At 40.9% G+C, this 18,701-nt stretch overlaps 1 protein-coding gene across 3 annotated transcripts in view; it reads right to left on the bottom strand.

Moving 5' to 3' along the window:
- CC2D1B (coiled-coil and C2 domain containing 1B) overlaps positions 1-18,701 on the bottom strand; it is a 37,058-nt gene that overhangs the window by 18,216 nt on the left and 141 nt on the right. The window contains exons 1-13 of one of the 3 annotated variants that reach the window (XM_076340207.1): positions 18,508-18,590; positions 18,117-18,221; positions 14,935-15,076; positions 10,372-10,487; positions 9,462-9,581; positions 8,215-8,352; positions 5,296-5,569; positions 4,687-4,811; positions 4,471-4,546; positions 3,238-3,348; positions 2,779-2,909; positions 2,423-2,495; positions 139-251 (exon numbers count right to left, since the gene is read on the bottom strand). In XM_076340207.1, coding sequence (XP_076196322.1) covers positions 139-251; positions 2,423-2,495; positions 2,779-2,909; positions 3,238-3,348; positions 4,471-4,546; positions 4,687-4,811; positions 5,296-5,569; positions 8,215-8,352; positions 9,462-9,581; positions 10,372-10,487; positions 14,935-15,076; positions 18,117-18,182 — 1,485 coding nt within the window. In that variant the 5' untranslated portion in view covers positions 18,183-18,221; positions 18,508-18,590. Of the gene's footprint in view, positions 1-138; positions 252-2,422; positions 2,496-2,778; positions 2,910-3,237; positions 3,349-4,470; positions 4,547-4,686; positions 4,812-5,295; positions 5,570-8,214; positions 8,353-9,461; positions 9,582-10,371; positions 10,488-14,934; positions 15,077-18,116; positions 18,222-18,384; positions 18,475-18,507; positions 18,591-18,701 lie in introns of those variants that run through there. The other 2 variants (XM_076340208.1, XM_076340206.1) reach the window with 2 other exon arrangements.

Genomic DNA, 18,701 nt, shown 5'->3' with positions numbered 1-18,701 from the left:
GAGATGCTGTACTCTTCAGACTTCTGGGAAATGTATTTCATCTCAGTACCCTTGCTTGACTAAAAATCCAATGGCCTCATCTCTGCAAACCACAAGAGAGCATTTTAACTTTTACACATCCTTCTAAGAAATACTAACCTCCTCCTCTTCATCATTTTCCTCCATGTTTGCCAGCTTGCTGGCACTTTCCAGAACAGCAGCTATTGTGCTGTCACCATCCGTTGCTGCAACACCAGGAAGAGGGGGAAATCCTGAGGAGGAAAGGAACATACAAGTAAAGAGTTGCATAAGACCTATGTTCTGTCTTCCATACTTCTTCTTTTCTGGAAAGCTATTTCTATCTAAGTATCTATTATCTAATATATTTCAGAATTCAGCATAACTAGACTGAGGCCAAGGCCACAAAGCCTTGCTAGATAAAGTCTGAGTGGTGGGCTTAAGATCAGATCTCTCACAGATATACAGGCTTAAAGGGATGATGCTAAAATGATGCAATAACAGAGCATAGTTTTCTAAGTTGAGCAACCGGCAACCAGCCAAGGAACCTCAGAACCTCAAGACTTTGAGCATCAAGACATGCCCCCAGAACCAGCAAAGAATTTAGTCTCTCTCCTTTGCACAAAAGGACAGCGGACTGTACAAAAAGTTGCTGGCTCTTCCCCCCCCTCCCCCCACTGCTGCCTCACCTTAGTTGGTACACAGTCCAGCAGAAAACCAGTGCTACCCCATCGAGTAATAAACAATACATTGCTGACATCTGGATAATACACTAAGCCTCTGCTGAAAATCTACTGCAATGCAGAGGTTGCAAAGTAAGGCAGAATCACAGTAGTTAAATGTGAAGTATACGAAGAACAATCCTTTTCATTATTTTATAATTCTTTTAAGGATGGGAGGAAGGCTTGCTGATGGAAGATAAACTCTCACTTCCACACTACCAGTTCAGTGTCAGCTTCAAACAACAGAGACCCAGAGCCACTACTATAAAATGTCTGTTAATAAGATTTATCTCATTAATATGTAGCAAGTATTCTTGTTGCCAGCCTCATTAGAAGTGCCAAGAAATAATGACTAAACTGCTTCTAAACCTAGAAATGGCTGCTATGGGGACAGAACAAGTTTGAGGTACACAGGCAGGCAGAACACAGAATCCTATGCTGCTGCCCCTGCGTGACATTTGATCCATTACTTAGCAGCATTTCTGTCTCCAAAGAGGTCAAGGCTGGTACTTATCATCATCCAGATGCAATGAAATGCACTGTCAGTCCATTATAATCTCATTGCTGGTTTCAGTGGCTGCCTGATGGTTGTCTTCAATGTAAGTCTCATGGCCTCTAAATGATGGCTGAAAAACATGTAGCTAACACGTAAGGAAACTGAGGAGTTACCCATATTTTCAGAGGTGTAAATATGGAGTACCTCGCTCTTACAGAAACTGGTATTTACCAAGAAATGGATCACATTCTAGGACAAGGGATACTAAACTGCTTTTCAGGGACAGCTTCAAAGCAGGGAACCTTCAAAACCGTACATGACCTGACAGAGCTGGCACTGCCTACTTTACTACTACTACAGCGCTTGCCATTGCCACATTTGACAGTGACAAAAAAGCCACAAGGTCCGTGTCCCTTTTCTAACTTAAAAAATCTAGGCACTACTTTGCAGCGCTAAGTGTATCTTTTCAGATGAACACATCAGGCGCAAGATGAAAGAAACGATGCTTCCTAGGGGAGAAACAGTATCACGCAAACCAGAGATGGAGCATTCATAGATGACCTTGCCCAAACTTTTACAAACACAGCACTATACGTTCTGAAGAAGATAAAAAGGACATGGAGTGTCTCAAGAAGCAGGTTCAGTTTCTGCCTCTGTCACTGTCTCAGTGTGACCACGAGCATGATTTGCTTTGTCTCTGTAGACTACTTTTACTAGTCATGAGAGCTGCAATACTGATCTGACTTGTGAGGTGTTGCAAGATGATGATTAATTAAATACAGAATTCCGAGGCTCCTGCTGGGAATCAATAGAACGGGAAAAATCAGACAAATTTTTTCAATTTCAAAAATCTCCTTCCAGTAAACTCCAGTTTACTCTTTCCTCTAGGAGGGCTGGTACAGAGGACACAGAGGTGACATTTTCAGCACCTGCCCATGGTTAAGTTGTTCAACTTCTCAAATAGGGCCAGTTTCAAGTTCTGATGCTGTCAAACAGGCAGTCAGTAGTCAGGAATATTCACCAGTGTGAAAGTTTGGGAGCATATTAATAAGCAGCTTCACAATACCATCAAACAGCAAGGCCAGCCTACTCACTGAGAAAAAGGAGGAGTTGTTCCACAGGATGAGGAGGCAATATCTGCACACCTCCTTCAGAGCCGAGCAGATATACAAAAGTTGTTACTAGGACATTTTATATTCACACTTACCAGGAGGAACAGGTAGCTCACAAAAATTCACTTTTCTCCCTGCTTTATGGGCTCTTATGGCATCCTGGTATTGCTGTAATCAAAGGCACGCAGTAAGACATAAAATGAAGTTGACTATAAATTAGCAATCATCTGTATTTAACCAGCATAAATATTGCAGAATACACAGTATTTTGCTATAATATGTACATTGTCTCTTCTCCTTCTTCCAAACACTTTACAGCTTCCCTACTGGAGCTCTTTTCAAATAGAAGGACAACACACAAATTATTTCAGCCTTAAAAAAAGTCTTCAGCAAGAGAACTAATTCAAATGGCTTTGCTGTATGCAAGCAGCTTGCTACACTTCCATTTTACCTTGGCTATCCTCTCGTGCATCCTGCCTTTCCGATCATCCCCACTTGCTTTAGCCTGTGCTGCTGCTGACTTGTACTTCTCAAGCCTTTGCTGCAACGCTTCCAGCACTGTTTTTGGCTGCTGCAGGGAAGCTTGAAATAAGACAGACAATGAAATGCATGATTCAGATTTCAAAACATATGAGCTGCCTTCTTCCTCCCCTTCCTTACCTTCTGCAGAGACAAAAACATCATTGCAAAGTCTTATTATGAATGCAATTCTTCTAAAGAAAGTTTATTAACTTCTACTTCCATTACTGATCCAGAACAAAAGTACAGATGGGATCAGCAGCAAACAATATTCAGGAAGATTAGCTAGGTTTACTCAATCCTGCTGCAGTTCAGTGGGATACAGCAGACCTTCAGGTGCCTTCCAGCCCTGCTATTTTTATGCTTTGCTAAAGAAATCCAGAAGTCCTACCTGAAACTTGTTGGGTCTGAGGTTCAGGTGTTGTAAGGTCCTGGGAACTTCCCACTGGAGCTGGTACCTTTTGCTTGGATGGATCTTGTACGTTTCCTAGGCTTTCAAGATCTGCAAAGCAAGGGAAGCAGGAAGTTTCACAGCATGTTCCATAAACAGCAGGTCAACCCATGTTACTCAGAAAACCATCAATTTGATCCCATCATCTTCCTGAAAGCTTTTTGGCTTCAAAACAATATCTGCGTGGCTAGGTAAGTCTAAGGTTCCCATTATTCAGAGAAAATACTTTATAATAGAAAATCTCAAATGCTGATTTAGTTTAGGTTAGTGCTGCTTGAGGGAAAAGAAAAAAAAAACGTAAAACCAGTTCAAGTATTCCAAGAATTCTCTCCCCAAAATACAACTTGGTATCTTGGCAGATGGAAAGAGTGAACAAGATTGCTAATTGACTAAAATATGTGCTGAAAAAGGGAAGCAAGTAATACCATCTATTCAGACACCCAAGTTTCTGGCATTGTATAACAGTGGTTATTTCAGAAAACTACAAAAATATCCACTGCAAAAATCTTGCACTTTTTAAGGCAAGATTATATCATGGGTGAAGTTTCTCTCTAATGCCTTTTGGTGATCAGTTTATAACTTAAGGAGTCATAAATCTCATGATTTATTGAAATAAAGTAATCTGTTATTTAGTTTCTGAGAATAAAATAATCTACTAAAGTAAATTGTTTAAAACACTGAGTTGCACAGACCAAATATTAATTGTTGGTGGTGATACTAGATCTATTTAAAAAACCTCTGTTACAAGGATTGAAGTATCTTTAATATTGGTAACTTGCTTTAAGATTTAGACTTTACTGCACTGCAATCTGCTTGTTAATCTCTTAATGTGAACGTTACGAACTTCATTTGAAACACCATCAAATATTATAGTAAACTTTAAGAATGTGCCATTACCCTTCTTCCCCTTCCACATACTGGCTGCTATTATCTAAAGTTACAAAAATAGGAATATTAGACATCAATACCTACTTGAACTTGTAATTCACAGAGAGTAACTTCAATATAAATAATGATACCTCATTTTTCTTCATTGGTCTTGATTAGAATTTGAATATGCAGTAAGTCTCAGACCGAACTGATCTTCAACTCTTACAGTTTTGCAATCAAATTCAGAATAATTCCATTACAGCATAGAGACTTCTAAAAGGGTTTTTATAAGACGAGCCTTACCCTGAGGAGGTGGAGGCATATTGTGGAGGTCTATTGGCTGCCCACTATCCAAAGCTTCCAAGACCACATTAAATTTCTAATGCAGAAAAAAACAAATCAGAAGATTTGGTCTAGTATGTCCAAGACTTGCCAGCTGCCACAATGAATATTTGACACTCGATGCATGTGCGTACAGCATAGGGTATGTTGAGCATTCAGGATTTCTTGTGTGCATACCTTGCCTGCCTTCATATATTCCTTCGCTTTCTCCAGGTCCCCTTGCTGCTTGGCTTTTAGAGCTGCTAATTTATACTCCTTCTGCCTCATAAGTAGCATTGCTCGTGTGCTGCTGTTCTGGAGATCTGTGAGAATGAAACAATGCCGAGACTTACATAGAGCATACAAAATATGCATCCCTTGCTATGTCCATCTATTCAAACCTGCATTAGTCCTCTTTTGCTTTGAATCACACAGCTATGTTACAAAAGTCCTTTTTCCTCCAGTCTCCAGAAGTCCTACCAGACATAACAATCCCACTTTTCCCAATTTAAAAAAAAAGTCTTTTAGTCAATATCTCAAAACTCTTTAAAGCTTGGAGTTCCACGTCACAATATTGAAGGAGAAACTGAGGCATGGGGAAAGTGAAAGATATTGATATAGTGCATATAAGAGCTCTATAATAACTGATTCCACTGCCAGAAATTCAGCATCCCACTGACAACTCTATCTGAAACATTCAGCAGGGAAGCTCCAACATAAGCCGTGCTTTGCTACACAATACAAATATCAAGAAAGATGTAGCACTAAAATAGTGTGGCAACTGCTTATCCTCTCAGATCATGGTACCTGTTTCCACGATAGGACTAAAAGCAGCATGACCCTGTAGAGACTCTGATTCCAGATGCTGCATTGCCTCATGAGAGGTCTTCTGCTCATCATCTGCAGCAGACTCAGCTTTATTCTCTGGTAGGATACTGACTGAATCTCCTGAATTCTCTAGCTCCGCTCCTGTGGCTTGAGATAAGTGAGAAGAACTCTTTCCTGTTGCAACAGGAGGTGGCATTTCTTCCTCATTGATTTTTTTGCCTTTCTTCACTGCAGCCAGCATGGTTTCCAGTGTCTGGCAGAGATGGAACAGCAAAGTCGATAAGCATTTTCATCAAACATATTACTAGCATAAAATCATTAAAACACAAATTCATTCCCTTATTCGTGATGGGATCTATTACGCACACCACTACAGATTGCTGCACTTTAGCTCCCTATTTTTTTGCCAAGTTCAGCGCTAGTGAAAGGTGTCCAATTATCAGAGCAACACAAGGCAAAGGACTTGTTACCCAAACTACATAATTGCAAGTACCTCAACACCTAGAATTATTGGTGATTATTTTTTATTATTATTAGCTGATGTGGTCCACTCAGCTTTGTCACAGAAAGTCACCAAGGAAGCCATTTATACCAACTGTAGATGCATTTTATGTCTTTAAAACAAAATAAAATACACTAGTCTGAAATGTCACTGCCTATGTAGATTCAGGGAAGGAAGGAGTCTGCATACCTATTTAATGCAATGAGAAAAGCCATTAAATACTAACAAAGGAAATGGAGCTTCAGCTGGTGATCTATGGCAAGAAGCTCTCACCATCTGTAACATGGGTTAACTGCTGCTGATTTTTTTAAAACCATTCCTCCACCACAAATATTACCTTCCTCAGTATTTTTTTTTTCATTTAAGGTTTAGACAAAAGACCACCATGTACTTTAAGCCAAAACAAAAGTTTTACTTCTTTCACCTTCCATAGAAACTGAAATGGAAGCACAGAAAGACAACAACAGAATCTCATCAGTGCCAGAATCACTGCTATTTTTGGTTAGCCATGACATTGTTTGACCTATTAAGCAACAGTGGTAGATACTTTGGTCTGACTGCATGCGAGATTGGGGTTCAGACCAGTACAGCAACCCACACGCAGTTCTTTCTTCTCCACGTGTGGGATGACAGACTGACTGGAAATGGAATTAAACACTGAGATTAAAGTTCACAGTTCCAAGAACTACGTACAAGAGATAACTGTACGCCGTTTGTTGGCATGTCATTTTGCTAATTAAGGAACTGCGAGCTGTGAAGTGAGATCTAGTCTATTATCCTTAGCTGCACCGCTTAGGCACAGGGAAACTCCCTACCTTGAAAAATAAAGGAAGTGGCAAACGGCGCACTAAGCTTCATTATTGGATGAAATAAGCTGGTTTGCCTATCCCTCTTGCTCTCTGAAAGGTCAGGTGGTTTCATGTACATTCCTTTCAGAGCTAGCAGGACACATACAGACATCTCCTTTCTTTTACATTTCCTCCCCTGGGTTTGGCCTCAGTTGTTCCCTTTTGTCCTGGTTTCAGCAGGGATAGAGTTAATTTCCTTCCTAGTAGCTGGCACAGTGCTGTGTTTTGGATTTAGGATGAGAATAATGTTGATAACACACCGATGTTTTAGTTGTTGCTACGTAGTGCTTACACTAGTCAAGGACTTTTCAGCTTCCCATGCTCTACCAACTGAGAAGGCTGGGGCTGCACAAGAAGCTGGGAGGGGGCACAGCCAGGACAGCTGACCGAAACTGGCCAAAGGGATATTCCATACCATATGATGTCATGCTCAGCATATAAAGCTGGGGGAAGAAGAAGGAAGGGGGGGACATTCGGAGTGATGGCGTTTGTCTTTCCAAGCAACTGTTATGTGTGATGGAGCCCTGCTTTCCTGGAGATGGCTGAACACCTGCCTGCCAATAGGAAGTAGTGAATGAATTCCTTGTTTTGCTTTGCTTGCATGTGCAGCTTTTGCTTTACCTATTAAAACTGTCTTTATCTCAACCCACGAGTTTTCTCACTTTTACCCTTCCAATTCTCTCCCCCATCCCACCGGGGGGGTGTGTGTGGTGTGGGGGGGTGGGAGGAGTGAGCAAGCAGCTGTGTGGTACTCAGTTGCCGACTGAGGTTAAACCACAACACCTTTGTATCCTAAGACACCTGGCAGCTAGCAAGACATTACATTCCTCCCTCAGCGGACAGTGCTGTGCTATAAAGTTTTGCTCAAAAAGACAGAGCTGGCTGCTGTCTGAGGTGATGCAGAAGACCAGATGAAAGCAAACAGGGAAATAAAGGCACTCTGCACAGCGGTAATCACCAAGCACTACCAACTAACTACAAGCACGCCACCTGGCTGAAAAGATGCAAAACTGAAGAAACCACTCCTTGCCGCAATTTTTAATTGCCTTAATGAAAAATCCTGTTCTATTTTCAAGCACAGCCAACACACTCAGGGAAAGATACCGTCTTCCTCTGTCTCTCAGAACTGAGTGGAAGTTTAGTATCTAAGGGAAGGCATCAGTGATGAACTGGAAGGTATATGTTCTAGAAAAGCTCCTAAATTTGCTTTAAGGTAACACTCAACAGTCATCACAGGTCAAATTCAGATCTAGACAGGTGAGTTTTAACATCAGCATTTACCACAAACCCTGCCTCTAGCTACCACTAGACACATTCAACAGAAACAAAGCTGATGCACAAAAGGCATTTGAAGTTACACTTTTCTGTGTATTTGCTACATCAGATTGGTAGTAAGTAACAAGAAATGTTTTTAAAGTAACTCAAGGTAGCATATTAGAATTTCTCTCCCCTTTCAACAAATTCACACATCTGGAAAGGCTCTGAACTACAGTTTAGAGAACTGACTTTGCCTCCCCCTCATTCACATACCTGATGAACCCAACTTACCTTAAGGCCTCTTTCATATCGGCGTATTTTGGCACTCTCACCTGACTCCTTTGCGTTAGAAATTGCTGTCCTATAGTTAGCAATTCTCTTCTCCAGTGTCTGTTGCAGCTCACTGGTAACAGCAGGAAGTGAGGTGGTCTCAGAAAAAATAATAAAACAAATCAAGAAAACTTATTTCATCCAACTATACAAGTTTTCCCACAGCACTGAAAAACAAATACTCCTCTTCTACACACACTCCTGTTAGTCAAGAGCACAGGACGAAACAGTCTTTAAAACAGAGGAGCACTTGTACTACACTAGCGGTCCTTGGATCCACGTCTGGGCTTTCTCTCAAAGGCGTAATAGAGAAGAACGGGTGGAGCCGTTTAGAAAACTCACAGTCACAGGGCAATTGGAGGCATGTGGTTAGGGAGTAGGTGAAGAGAACAGTAAAGTCTCTCAAACACCAAATGACAGAGGGTGTGAAGAGGTATTTTGGCACAAATCTTGACTTTTTCTTATTTTTAAAACATGCTAGTTTACTCCCTTCTGGGGTTCTTCAACCTGGTTTTACTACAACAGCTCTTTTTCCTCCTCCTACAGCCTGGAATTAGTTCAGTGACAAAAGCAGCCTAAGCAAAGTTACAAGTAGCTACTTACAAACACTCCACAGCTACAGAGACCTTTCAGATGGCTACTGATGTAATTATTGCCATTATCTCCATAGAAACATTCTCAGACCCATTTATTAATGGGCCCAATGCACAAGGGCACTGGAATCTGTAGCACACAACAGAAACATGGCTGTAACTGAATAAAGGATTTGACTGCATGAGGATTGACAAATTAAGCTGAGAAAGCTAATGCTACTGAGAAAAATTCCACAAAGACGTCAAAGATGCTGAGTTACAACAAATCTCACAATTTTAGCACACTGCTCAATACTCTGAGAGGGAAGATACGAACTCTGGAAGCCTGAACTGCAGTCTGCATGCTCATATGCCTAATGAGGGATAAGACATGCTTGATTCCAACTGTTTACCTCCTCAATTCTATGCTAACATTAAAAATCATCCTCTGAACACAGCAAAAAATTCACCTATGTCAATACAGCATTGGTTTCCACAGAGAAGACAGCAATAGTGTAGTTTTTCCTTCCTTGGAGGACAAGACCACCTCTCTAGATCCTTGTTTGTGACCCTCATATAAGCTGCATGACAACGGTGATCCAGCAAAACTGTCAGGAACATGAAGCTCTTTCCTACCTGTGGTTGCAGTTCAGGTTGCTTGTTCTCTCCTTCAGCTGTGGATGGCTCCATTGCTATTGTTTCATCCTCACAGCTTCCTGTCTCACCTTCCACCCCCAGAACTTCTTGCAATTCTGCCTAAAGTAAAAGCCAACAAAAAGCTTTCCCTCAAAATTTTCTATTTCCTCAAAAGACAAAATAAAATAAAGTCTCAAGCTCCAAAACCTTTGGATGGACCTTGAACCCAAAAAGAGAGTCTAAACATCTTATATTCTGGTCATTTTTTATTTATTTTATTTTTTATTTTTAAATGAAACTGGTTCCACTTGTATTTGCAACAGGAAGCCAGATACCACTCAAAAGCCACACTACAGCTCCAGGATCACCACACAACTTTGTGGTTAGAAATCTGAAGCTGGAGAAGTTCAGAGAAGTACTTTTACAAAGATCATTCAAACCCAAATTTGAGATTTCCAAAAAGCATTTATTAACAATGGCAGACAAAAACACTGCTTAACACTCCTTCCCTAAACCCTGCCAACTAGATCACTCACTGAAATGACAAAGAATTTCTTGGGACATACTCTCTCAGGCCAAGCACTACTCAAAGCAGTAGCAAAATGGTGACAGACATCACTTTAAGGAGAATGTCCCTGGCTGTATTTCACCAGCTGACATGGAATAGGATTCCTGCTGTTCCCCCACTTCTCTAAGACTCTCACACATGTGAATGTTAGCTAGGAAACTCTCTTACTCTGGTGTGCAGGGGTTGGATCCTGCAAAGTCTTATATCTAATGGAATGCTTTTGCAATATTTTAGCTTCTCACCACAAAGTTAACAGACATTTTTGCTAAATGCAGTTCCATTTTAAAAAAAACAAAACAACTAAGATGTACTAAAACTTTTTGCTAACAAAGTCATGCATACCAACAGATCTGTATCTTTCTCCAAGTCTTCATCTTCTGCTTCTTCCTCCTCATCTTCATTCAGGTCCTTCATACACTCTGCAGCCATCTTTTCAATATGTTCCATGGGCAGAGGAGCTGTGAAAAGAAACCACAAGGAGCCATAAACCCTAAGTAACAGTTATGCAGTCACTGGATATAAATTCTAAAGGAGTTGCTACCAGCTGAAAGAGAGCAGTGACTTCTCCTCTTACTGCCCCTTTATTGGATAGTGCCATAGGTAAACGAGGATATATGAATGGATAAAGGACAAAGACTGGGGAAGTGAACATCCAGGAAAAAAGCAATACTAGTCTTTCTGAGAGTGACAAAGAAGGCAGGCAATAAGACAAGGAAAATGACTGCACCCAATAACCTAGCTCAGAAATTAGATGTCAGGGAGAAATAATGTCTGTTTACTAATACAAGGAGCCTGAATGGCAAAACCATAAGCACCATGATAGACTAGCAGGTATGGTGGGACACAACAGTGCTCAGAAAGCATAGCCACAAAAGAGAAAGATACTGTGGTAGGTTTACACAGTAATGACATTTAAGGCTGAGTAAGAAAGATGAGTAGGACTGGATCAAACAACTGCTTCAGGGAAAAATTACTAGAAGTCACCTCAAGCTCCTAGGCTGATTTAAGATACAGATAAGTACCTCTATGATATTATTTACAGAAATAACTAGTAACAGAAACTTTGTCATCATGGAAGACTTCAATTTTCCAAAGAAAAATTGGAGAATACTACTATTCTTGGATGTTACATCAAAACTGTATTCCTTAGTTAAGGTAAAAATCAATGGTGGCACAAATAAACTGGCATAAATATAAACTGTTGATGAATAAGTCTGAAGTTTCCATCCATGAAAGGGAATTACTGGAGCAGCCTTTGTCCCCAGTAGGAATAAACATCTGAACTAGTTTTAAGCTGATGCTAGATATTTATGAAAGGTATTTATGACGTGATTGTCCATATTAACAAGGCCTGGACTCAGCATCTTTGTCAGGCCTTTCTGTTCTGTGTCCTTTGCCTCATGTCAGTCTACCCTAACAAAACGTAATTCACTCCTGGTGAATTCTGACTGACAGAATAAATTCTGACCCCATATGGAACAGAAGTGGTCCACATCCATCCATCCCTAAGTGCCAACAAATTATTTCTTTCTCCCAGTTCTATCCCTTTTCTTCTCTCCCTCATGTTGAACTAATTTGAGTTAAAAGTACTCTAATTCCCAAAGATCTGCATGTATGGATATGACCAAGTTAGCCCCACAGTTAAATGCATGAGATGCAGACACTTGCATTAAACATCCCATCACACCTGCCGGTAAAAATTCTGTTTGCGTTTTCTTTCAAAGCCAAAAACATGTTATTGTGTGTATTACAACAATGCATACAACCATAAATCAGAACAAAGTTCAAGGCATTTACCATAAATAGTGCTGAGCTCAAAGAGCTCCCAATCAAACTACAACTAACTAAATCACTGGAGTTTTGTATAGGGTCTACATTACGCTTGAGACTCCAACAGCTGATCCATTTTCTCAATCTACAGTCTTAAGCACAAGAATGTCTGTCTCTCTCTCTCCATCTCATGTTAAACTGGGTACATATCCATCCTTTGAAACTGATGACGCACATTAGCATCAATTCTAGAGACATACTGAACAACACAAGCCATAAGCCAAACTACTGGCTGTTAACATGACAAGCAAGGAGGCACAGCAAACTATCCATATGTTTGAAGACAGCAAGAAAGGAAGACAAGAAAATCTTTCTACCTTGAGAAACTACTTGTTTTACACATCAAACACTACTGCAAAGTCACACTTGGCATACAAAAATAGAATGCTCCAAATCAAGGCATCATACTTGTCATGAGCCCAAGAGCAGCAGCAGAACACTGGCACAGAGAACTGCTAAGCAAATCAGAAAAAGTGCTGTTTCTTCTGCCTCTCTAACTACACTTCTGCATTTTCTGCATTGCTGTCTCATGCCCATGAGATTTTCCCTTTTCCAAATCATTCTTGGCTACTTTGCCTTGCAATTTCTCTTCAAGCTTCTGGTCTTTACCCTGAAAACTCTACTTAATTCCTGCTTGCTGAGTTCTCATCTCTACTTCATGCTGTGCCAACCACATCTTCCTTAACTATCAACTTCCTCCACGCGCTCTCAAAGGTGAAGTTATTTGCACACAAATCCCAACTGTCCACGTAAATGCCTCTGATAGATCCCTATGCAGACATATGACTATGACTCACCAGTGTCAGTACATGTTGAATAGAATATAGATCTTCAGGACAGAGTTTTACAGTCAATTTAAACGGATCTAAAACGGATCCCATCCTACCCCTGCATTTGCTGAATCAGCTGAAAATTAACCCAGGTACAAAGCTGTTTCTGTTCAAATAATCTAATTTACTGTATCAGTGCTTCAGGACCTGTGTCAAACATGTTGCTCATATATTTGACCCTTAGCAAAACTCTGCAACTAGGACAGTAGGCCATATCCAAATGCAACTGGCTGTACTTCAAAGGTCAGTGTCCCTTATGTGAAGCCCCACTAGAGGCAAAAAATCTAACCAAGCCTCCTCAGATGGTTGGTTCAGCTCTAGTCCAGTATGGCAAGTTGAGGCTACAATTTCAAACATCCGAGTGGCTGACCAACTGGCATTTATCAATCATAGATAGCAGAGATCTCTGTACTTAAGATGTTGCAACAGTACAGCTTTTCCTGCCTGCATCTTCAAGCTAGAGGGAGATATCACTTTTTCCCCCCCATCGGGGCTCTAGAATATAAATCTAGGAGTGAATTATTGCACCTTATGCTCAGCCAAGAACCGAGCACCAGTACGTATTGTACTGGGACCCTTTTTTCTGTCCTTCTCCAGACAGGATCTGTTTCTCCCCTGTCCTTACCATACCCTCCTCCTTTCTAGGCACTGGCCTGCATCCTGCCCCCGCCATGCACCATGTCCCCATCACTACACTGTACCAGGTCTCATGAGTCCCCAGTGCCAGATGTCCATTTGTCCATCTTCCATGCGCTTCTGATCTATATACTCCCAATTCTACCAGGAAAACAGAATAGCTGTAAATGATTTTGGAAAATAGTTTTATAAGCCATAACACATACCTTTAGAAGGCATAGTAAATGTTAACTTTGCACTGTCTGAAGTTTCATTTCCCTCTTATGAATAAAGAGACTGAAAAAACACATTAAGCGACACAATCAGGGCCAGAAGGAAGTCAGCACTTGAAAAGCCAACAACAGTTCAAGAGCTCCTGACACCCAGATTCACCCTCAAAACACTATACCACGTGTTTTAACCATGAGTTACCTATGTCCAATGGCAGAATTTCTGCTACTGTGCTTATTAGCACAATTGTGCTTATTAGCTTTAAGGGTTTACTACAATCCTGAAATCTGGAGAGTGGAAATTATTCAGAATTTAGTTTTAGATACAAATACCTCCTCTGTCTCTCATCAATTACAGTGTTTAGACAGTCACTTTTTCTAAATATTTTAAAACTCTTCATCTCCCTGCTGCTCTGTGTGAAGTCCCTTCAAATATTACAGGCAAATTACTGCAGAGCTGCAAATTAGGCTGTAGTTGCACTAACTCTTCTTTCCAGCATCTGCTCACGCACCCATAGCAAGGGTAGGTCCCATTCTCCTTCTCCCACCTCAACCACTTGCTGTCACCCCTCCCTTGCAGCCATAGCCGCATTTAAATAGGTAGGTAGCAAACCAGATCAAGGAACTGATTCAGCTGAAAACCTAGCACAACAACATAAGTTTATTTTTATAGATCAGTTTCCTGAACCAGCTCACCCTGCAGCTCCATAAATACGTATACCAGCTTAGAAGTAGAGCATGCTCACTAGAGACTGCCCCTCTCAGCAGCAGCCTTGATTTATAGTAGATTACAGCAATCCTGTAAAACACTGCATGCAAACACTATCAGATAAAATTAACAGATGCTTAAAATATTAAGAATAGTAATGATCCATTCCAAGAGACACTCTAACATCCTGCATAACACAAACTACAGGATTCTCCCAGTAATTCCATCAGTTCCAGGATTTCCCTCTTAAAAGGGTATTCAGTTTTGGTTACAGAGTCCAAGTAACTAAAAATGTAATGCTCGTTCAGTAAATTCAGTCTTTAAACAGAAGAACAACCAAACAACAAACAGCCCACCCTCCACAAGAAACAATTTCCATTTTGAATTCATCTAGCACCTACTACACCTTTTTATGACTTCATATGCTAAACCAGCGTGTCTTAATTTAGTCATTAAATTGGCTAGCCATCACGTAGTTTTTTCCTATGTCTATAAGAGCACAGACAAAAAAACTCTTACCCTTTTTGTAGAGTAACAACTTAAACCTTTCAAAGTAAAGGAAAGAATAGTTGCAATTTCACCTTCTATCGGTGATGAAAAAACATTTTAGATACCTATTTACAAATCACTGATGTATCTTTAATAAATTATTCAGGTTGTCAATAAATGAAATCCAGATACTTTAACTTACTTTTCCCTTTTGGTTTTGATTTCCCTTCTTTCACCTTTGCTCCTGTGATAGCAGCAAGCTCTGCTTCTAAGTCCCCATCATCCCCACCTTCCTCTGCACCCAGCAGCATCTCTTCAGGATTGAAATCTACAAACAGCCCCAGCTGGAGCCAAGGCAAAATAAAAAATAAAAAAAAGATACTGCAGTTAGAACAGAGATGACACTCAAAAACATCACACTGCATGGATTATTTAAACATTTTCATGCATTCTGGATTCTGTTCATTTTTTTTAAAGCCCACTAACATACCACTTCTATTACCAAAACAATGCATACCAGGCACCCATAACTGACGTAAGGTACATAAATCTTAATAAGCCACAAATACTCCTTTTAAAACTCTACACAACCAACAATTTCTTAAAATCAAGCCTAATAGACCGACATAACGAGGTGAAATAAAATGATGTCTGTTACACTGAGCCTCATGAAGCAGGTATCGCCAGGGAAGTTCAGGGCAGTTCCTGTAACAGCTAAGCTAAAAAATATTCAATCATCGTTCACACAATACAGGTCTGACATGCGTACACTGCAGAGATTTCACCCTTATCTCTTGGAAGAAGCTATATTTACATACACAGAACTGTTCTGTACTTCTCATTACCTCAGTTTGTAAATCATAAACACATGGAAAGCCCATGCACACACACAGAGAAACATAACCATTACAAATGCAGCAATGCCTACACTACACTGGAGAAAACAATCAACCGTCTGGAACAGATCATCAGCTAAGCAACAGCATCTCAGGTAATATTATTAATAACAGTAATCAGAATTTGATAAAATAGTGAGGGTTATCACTCAATTGCTGTAAAACATGCCAAAGCACATAAGTATCAGAGAAATCTCAGAGGTCTTAGTCTAAAAGGTATTCTTCCAAGATGCCATTTTATCACGATTCTTATATTGCTGGTTAAGATAGTAACTGCCCCAGAAATAACAGCATTTTTATTCAAAGTATGCTCAGCTTTTTTATAAACATGAATTAACTGAATTAGATTCATCCCATGAGGTAGGTGGAGTAGCTTTCCTCAGACTTTTTCAAAGCACAATAAGCCCTGTTGGCTTATTGGTCTTCACATGGCCAAGTAGGCAGCAGTTCAGCTTCTCTCAAGCAAAGGAATAAAAATCAGTTGTCATTATTACAAGAGTTAACAATCTCCTCCTGCCTCTGAGGATGTGAAGTGCTACCAGAAGCTGAAGCTGCCTGTCAGTTTATAAACTAGTGTGAGTAAGTAATAACAACTTGGGTTTTTTAACCCTGTAGGAATCGAGGTGCTGGTGGCTACTGCCTTGAAATATTTTGTGTCCCTCTTTGAACCCTTTTATAATCCCAAAGAAGAATGTGAAATATACCTGAGAAATACTCATTCCAAGGACCAGGAACAGTATTCAAAATCAGCAGCTATTTGTTTACTAGCCCCAATTCTGCCCTTGACGTTCTGTAAGGCACTGGGCAGACCAGTTAGCCACCCTCTGCCTTATCCATCTCCCTTCCGTAAAACAAAACTAATACATTTGCAGTCTTGAATAGAATGGAAAGAAGGTCAGGACAAGATTTAATTAGGAAGTATTTATAATGGTGATCTAAAGATTGAAGTTCTATGGAACACACACACACACCTTTTATCAACGTGCAGAATGGATCAGGAGCCCATGTGATCTGTTCATTACTACACTGCAAGTATAGGAAGTGAAGCAGGTGTCGTAATGAATGGAGTCAAGAACAGAATCCAGCAGTTCTAGCATTAAGTCTCTCAATCTGTTCAGTAAGGCACATTTCCAATGAAATTAATAGTATTAAAGAAATGTTTAATAAAACAGAAAAAGAGAGGTTATAAAAAACTTGCAGTTGATACACTACATAGCACAAAAACAGTTTAAATTGAGTTAATTTGCAAGTGAACAAGCCATTAGTGTATTTGTTTCAAGCAACAATCCTCCATGTTGTAAGACAGGCTGAATAACTAATTGTATTGAATCAGAAATCAGTAAAATATGTTAATCAGCTCCTTTATTTACTCTTTATCTTTTTAGAGTGTGGTTTCTTTTTTTGGAAGGAGGAAAGATATTTTCACCTTTTACCTTCTCCCTTGTTCAAATGAACTATATTATATACTACCTCTCCAATTGAGAGATGCAAACATTCATATTAGAGCAATGGCAACATTACGGATCTCTAACTAAAACATTCTGCCTCCAGTATGAGAATACTGGTTCCTAAGAAGTCACCAAAGAGAATATCTTAGCTATCTTCTCTATTCTAATATCCTATTCCAATCTCTTTTCATATTTCCCTATATTCTCACCAGTTATTCCTCCTCTATATGTTACTTGCCTCTATTCTACCTTCAAAGGTTTCTAAAGTTCCATGCTGGTTCTAACATATTCTTTACCTCTAACTGTACTCTGTTTTCCTCCCACTATTCTACCCAGAATTTTGCCTTGGCTGTATTTCTAATTTTGACACTGTTGCCTGACTTCCTACACCTGCCAACCACAAGTAAATCATGTTTCTCTCCTCAAGGCTCCTGAAACTACATCCAAAGGTAAAGAGTATGAAAAAAAACCCCAACACATGGGCACATCTAAGCTCACTTTTAGCTACAGGAGAGGGACATAGGCTTATCAGTCTATCTGTTGCAAGAAAAAATGACTATACATAGGGAAATTAAAATAACTGGTGTAGCACCTTGAAGTTCTCCCATATGTGCCCCTGAATTTGTTATCTGATATTCCGGTCTTCTTATTTCTGTTTTCTTAGAAGTGTAAGAAAAACCTCCATACAGTTATTGAAGTTATTATTAAGTCTCAATGTAGCTGAGGCAGGAAACTACTATAAGCATGAGTCATGAGGTCTCACATAAAGATTACAACATTGTGGCTTCCCTGCAAGAACTCCACTGCTGCATATCAGATATTTACTTTAAGAAGAATGTGCTAAAGGAGAAAGCAGGAAAACAGGCACCACACAATTCAGATTTTTTCATGGTCCTGCAATATCTTAGTAACGCATGGGAGATTATAGCAGGAAAACAGCTGCAAGAGGTCTGAACGAGACTACCCTGAAGAGCAGTAGGAGTAGGAGGTTTCCCTACCTGCTTTGCAACCACATCTCCCTGGCCCTTTGCCTTCCTTACCTGCTTTGCAACTGCAGCTCCCTGGCCCTTTGCCTGAGGGCTTTTTTTAGGTCTTCTGCCAAGCATGCTGGTTCATGAATTTCAGAGGATTGTGTCTCTAAGGGACTGAAAGCACATGAAATTGAACGTCAGTATCCTCGCCTGTCTCAACGCGCTGCAAACTGGACGAAGACAGGCAGCACAGAGCAGGCTGTGCGCAAACCTGCAGCTTTTACCGCCACCCCCAAATACTGAGCAACACCAGGAGGGAAATCGGGGGGGCACACACCATGTAACACACTCCCCAGGGCCCAGGCCCGTCAGCGCCGCCTTCCCCACAGCCGCCCTCCGCCGGGAGCCCGGCCCGGCCCGGCCCTGCCGCATCCTTCCCTCCGCCTGAGACGACTCATACCCGGCGCTCCCCCGCCTCCACAGCCCAGTCCGGGCGGATAGGCACGGCCGCTCGCACCCGCGGGCAGGATGGCGGGACCCCCCCCGCCGCCGGACCCAGCTCCGCGTGAGGGCGGGGCAGGCCCAGCCCGCCCCGTACCCCTGCAGAGCCCTCCCCACCCCGGCGCAGGGAGGAGCCGGTGGAGGCGATAGGCT

Source organism: Aptenodytes patagonicus, chromosome 5, assembly GCF_965638725.1.
Source record: "Aptenodytes patagonicus chromosome 5, bAptPat1.pri.cur, whole genome shotgun sequence".
NCBI classification, from domain to species: Eukaryota; Metazoa; Chordata; class Aves; order Sphenisciformes; family Spheniscidae; genus Aptenodytes; species Aptenodytes patagonicus.
The sequence above is the reverse complement of the archived record's forward strand: the minus strand, read 5'-3'. Positions and strand labels throughout refer to the sequence as shown.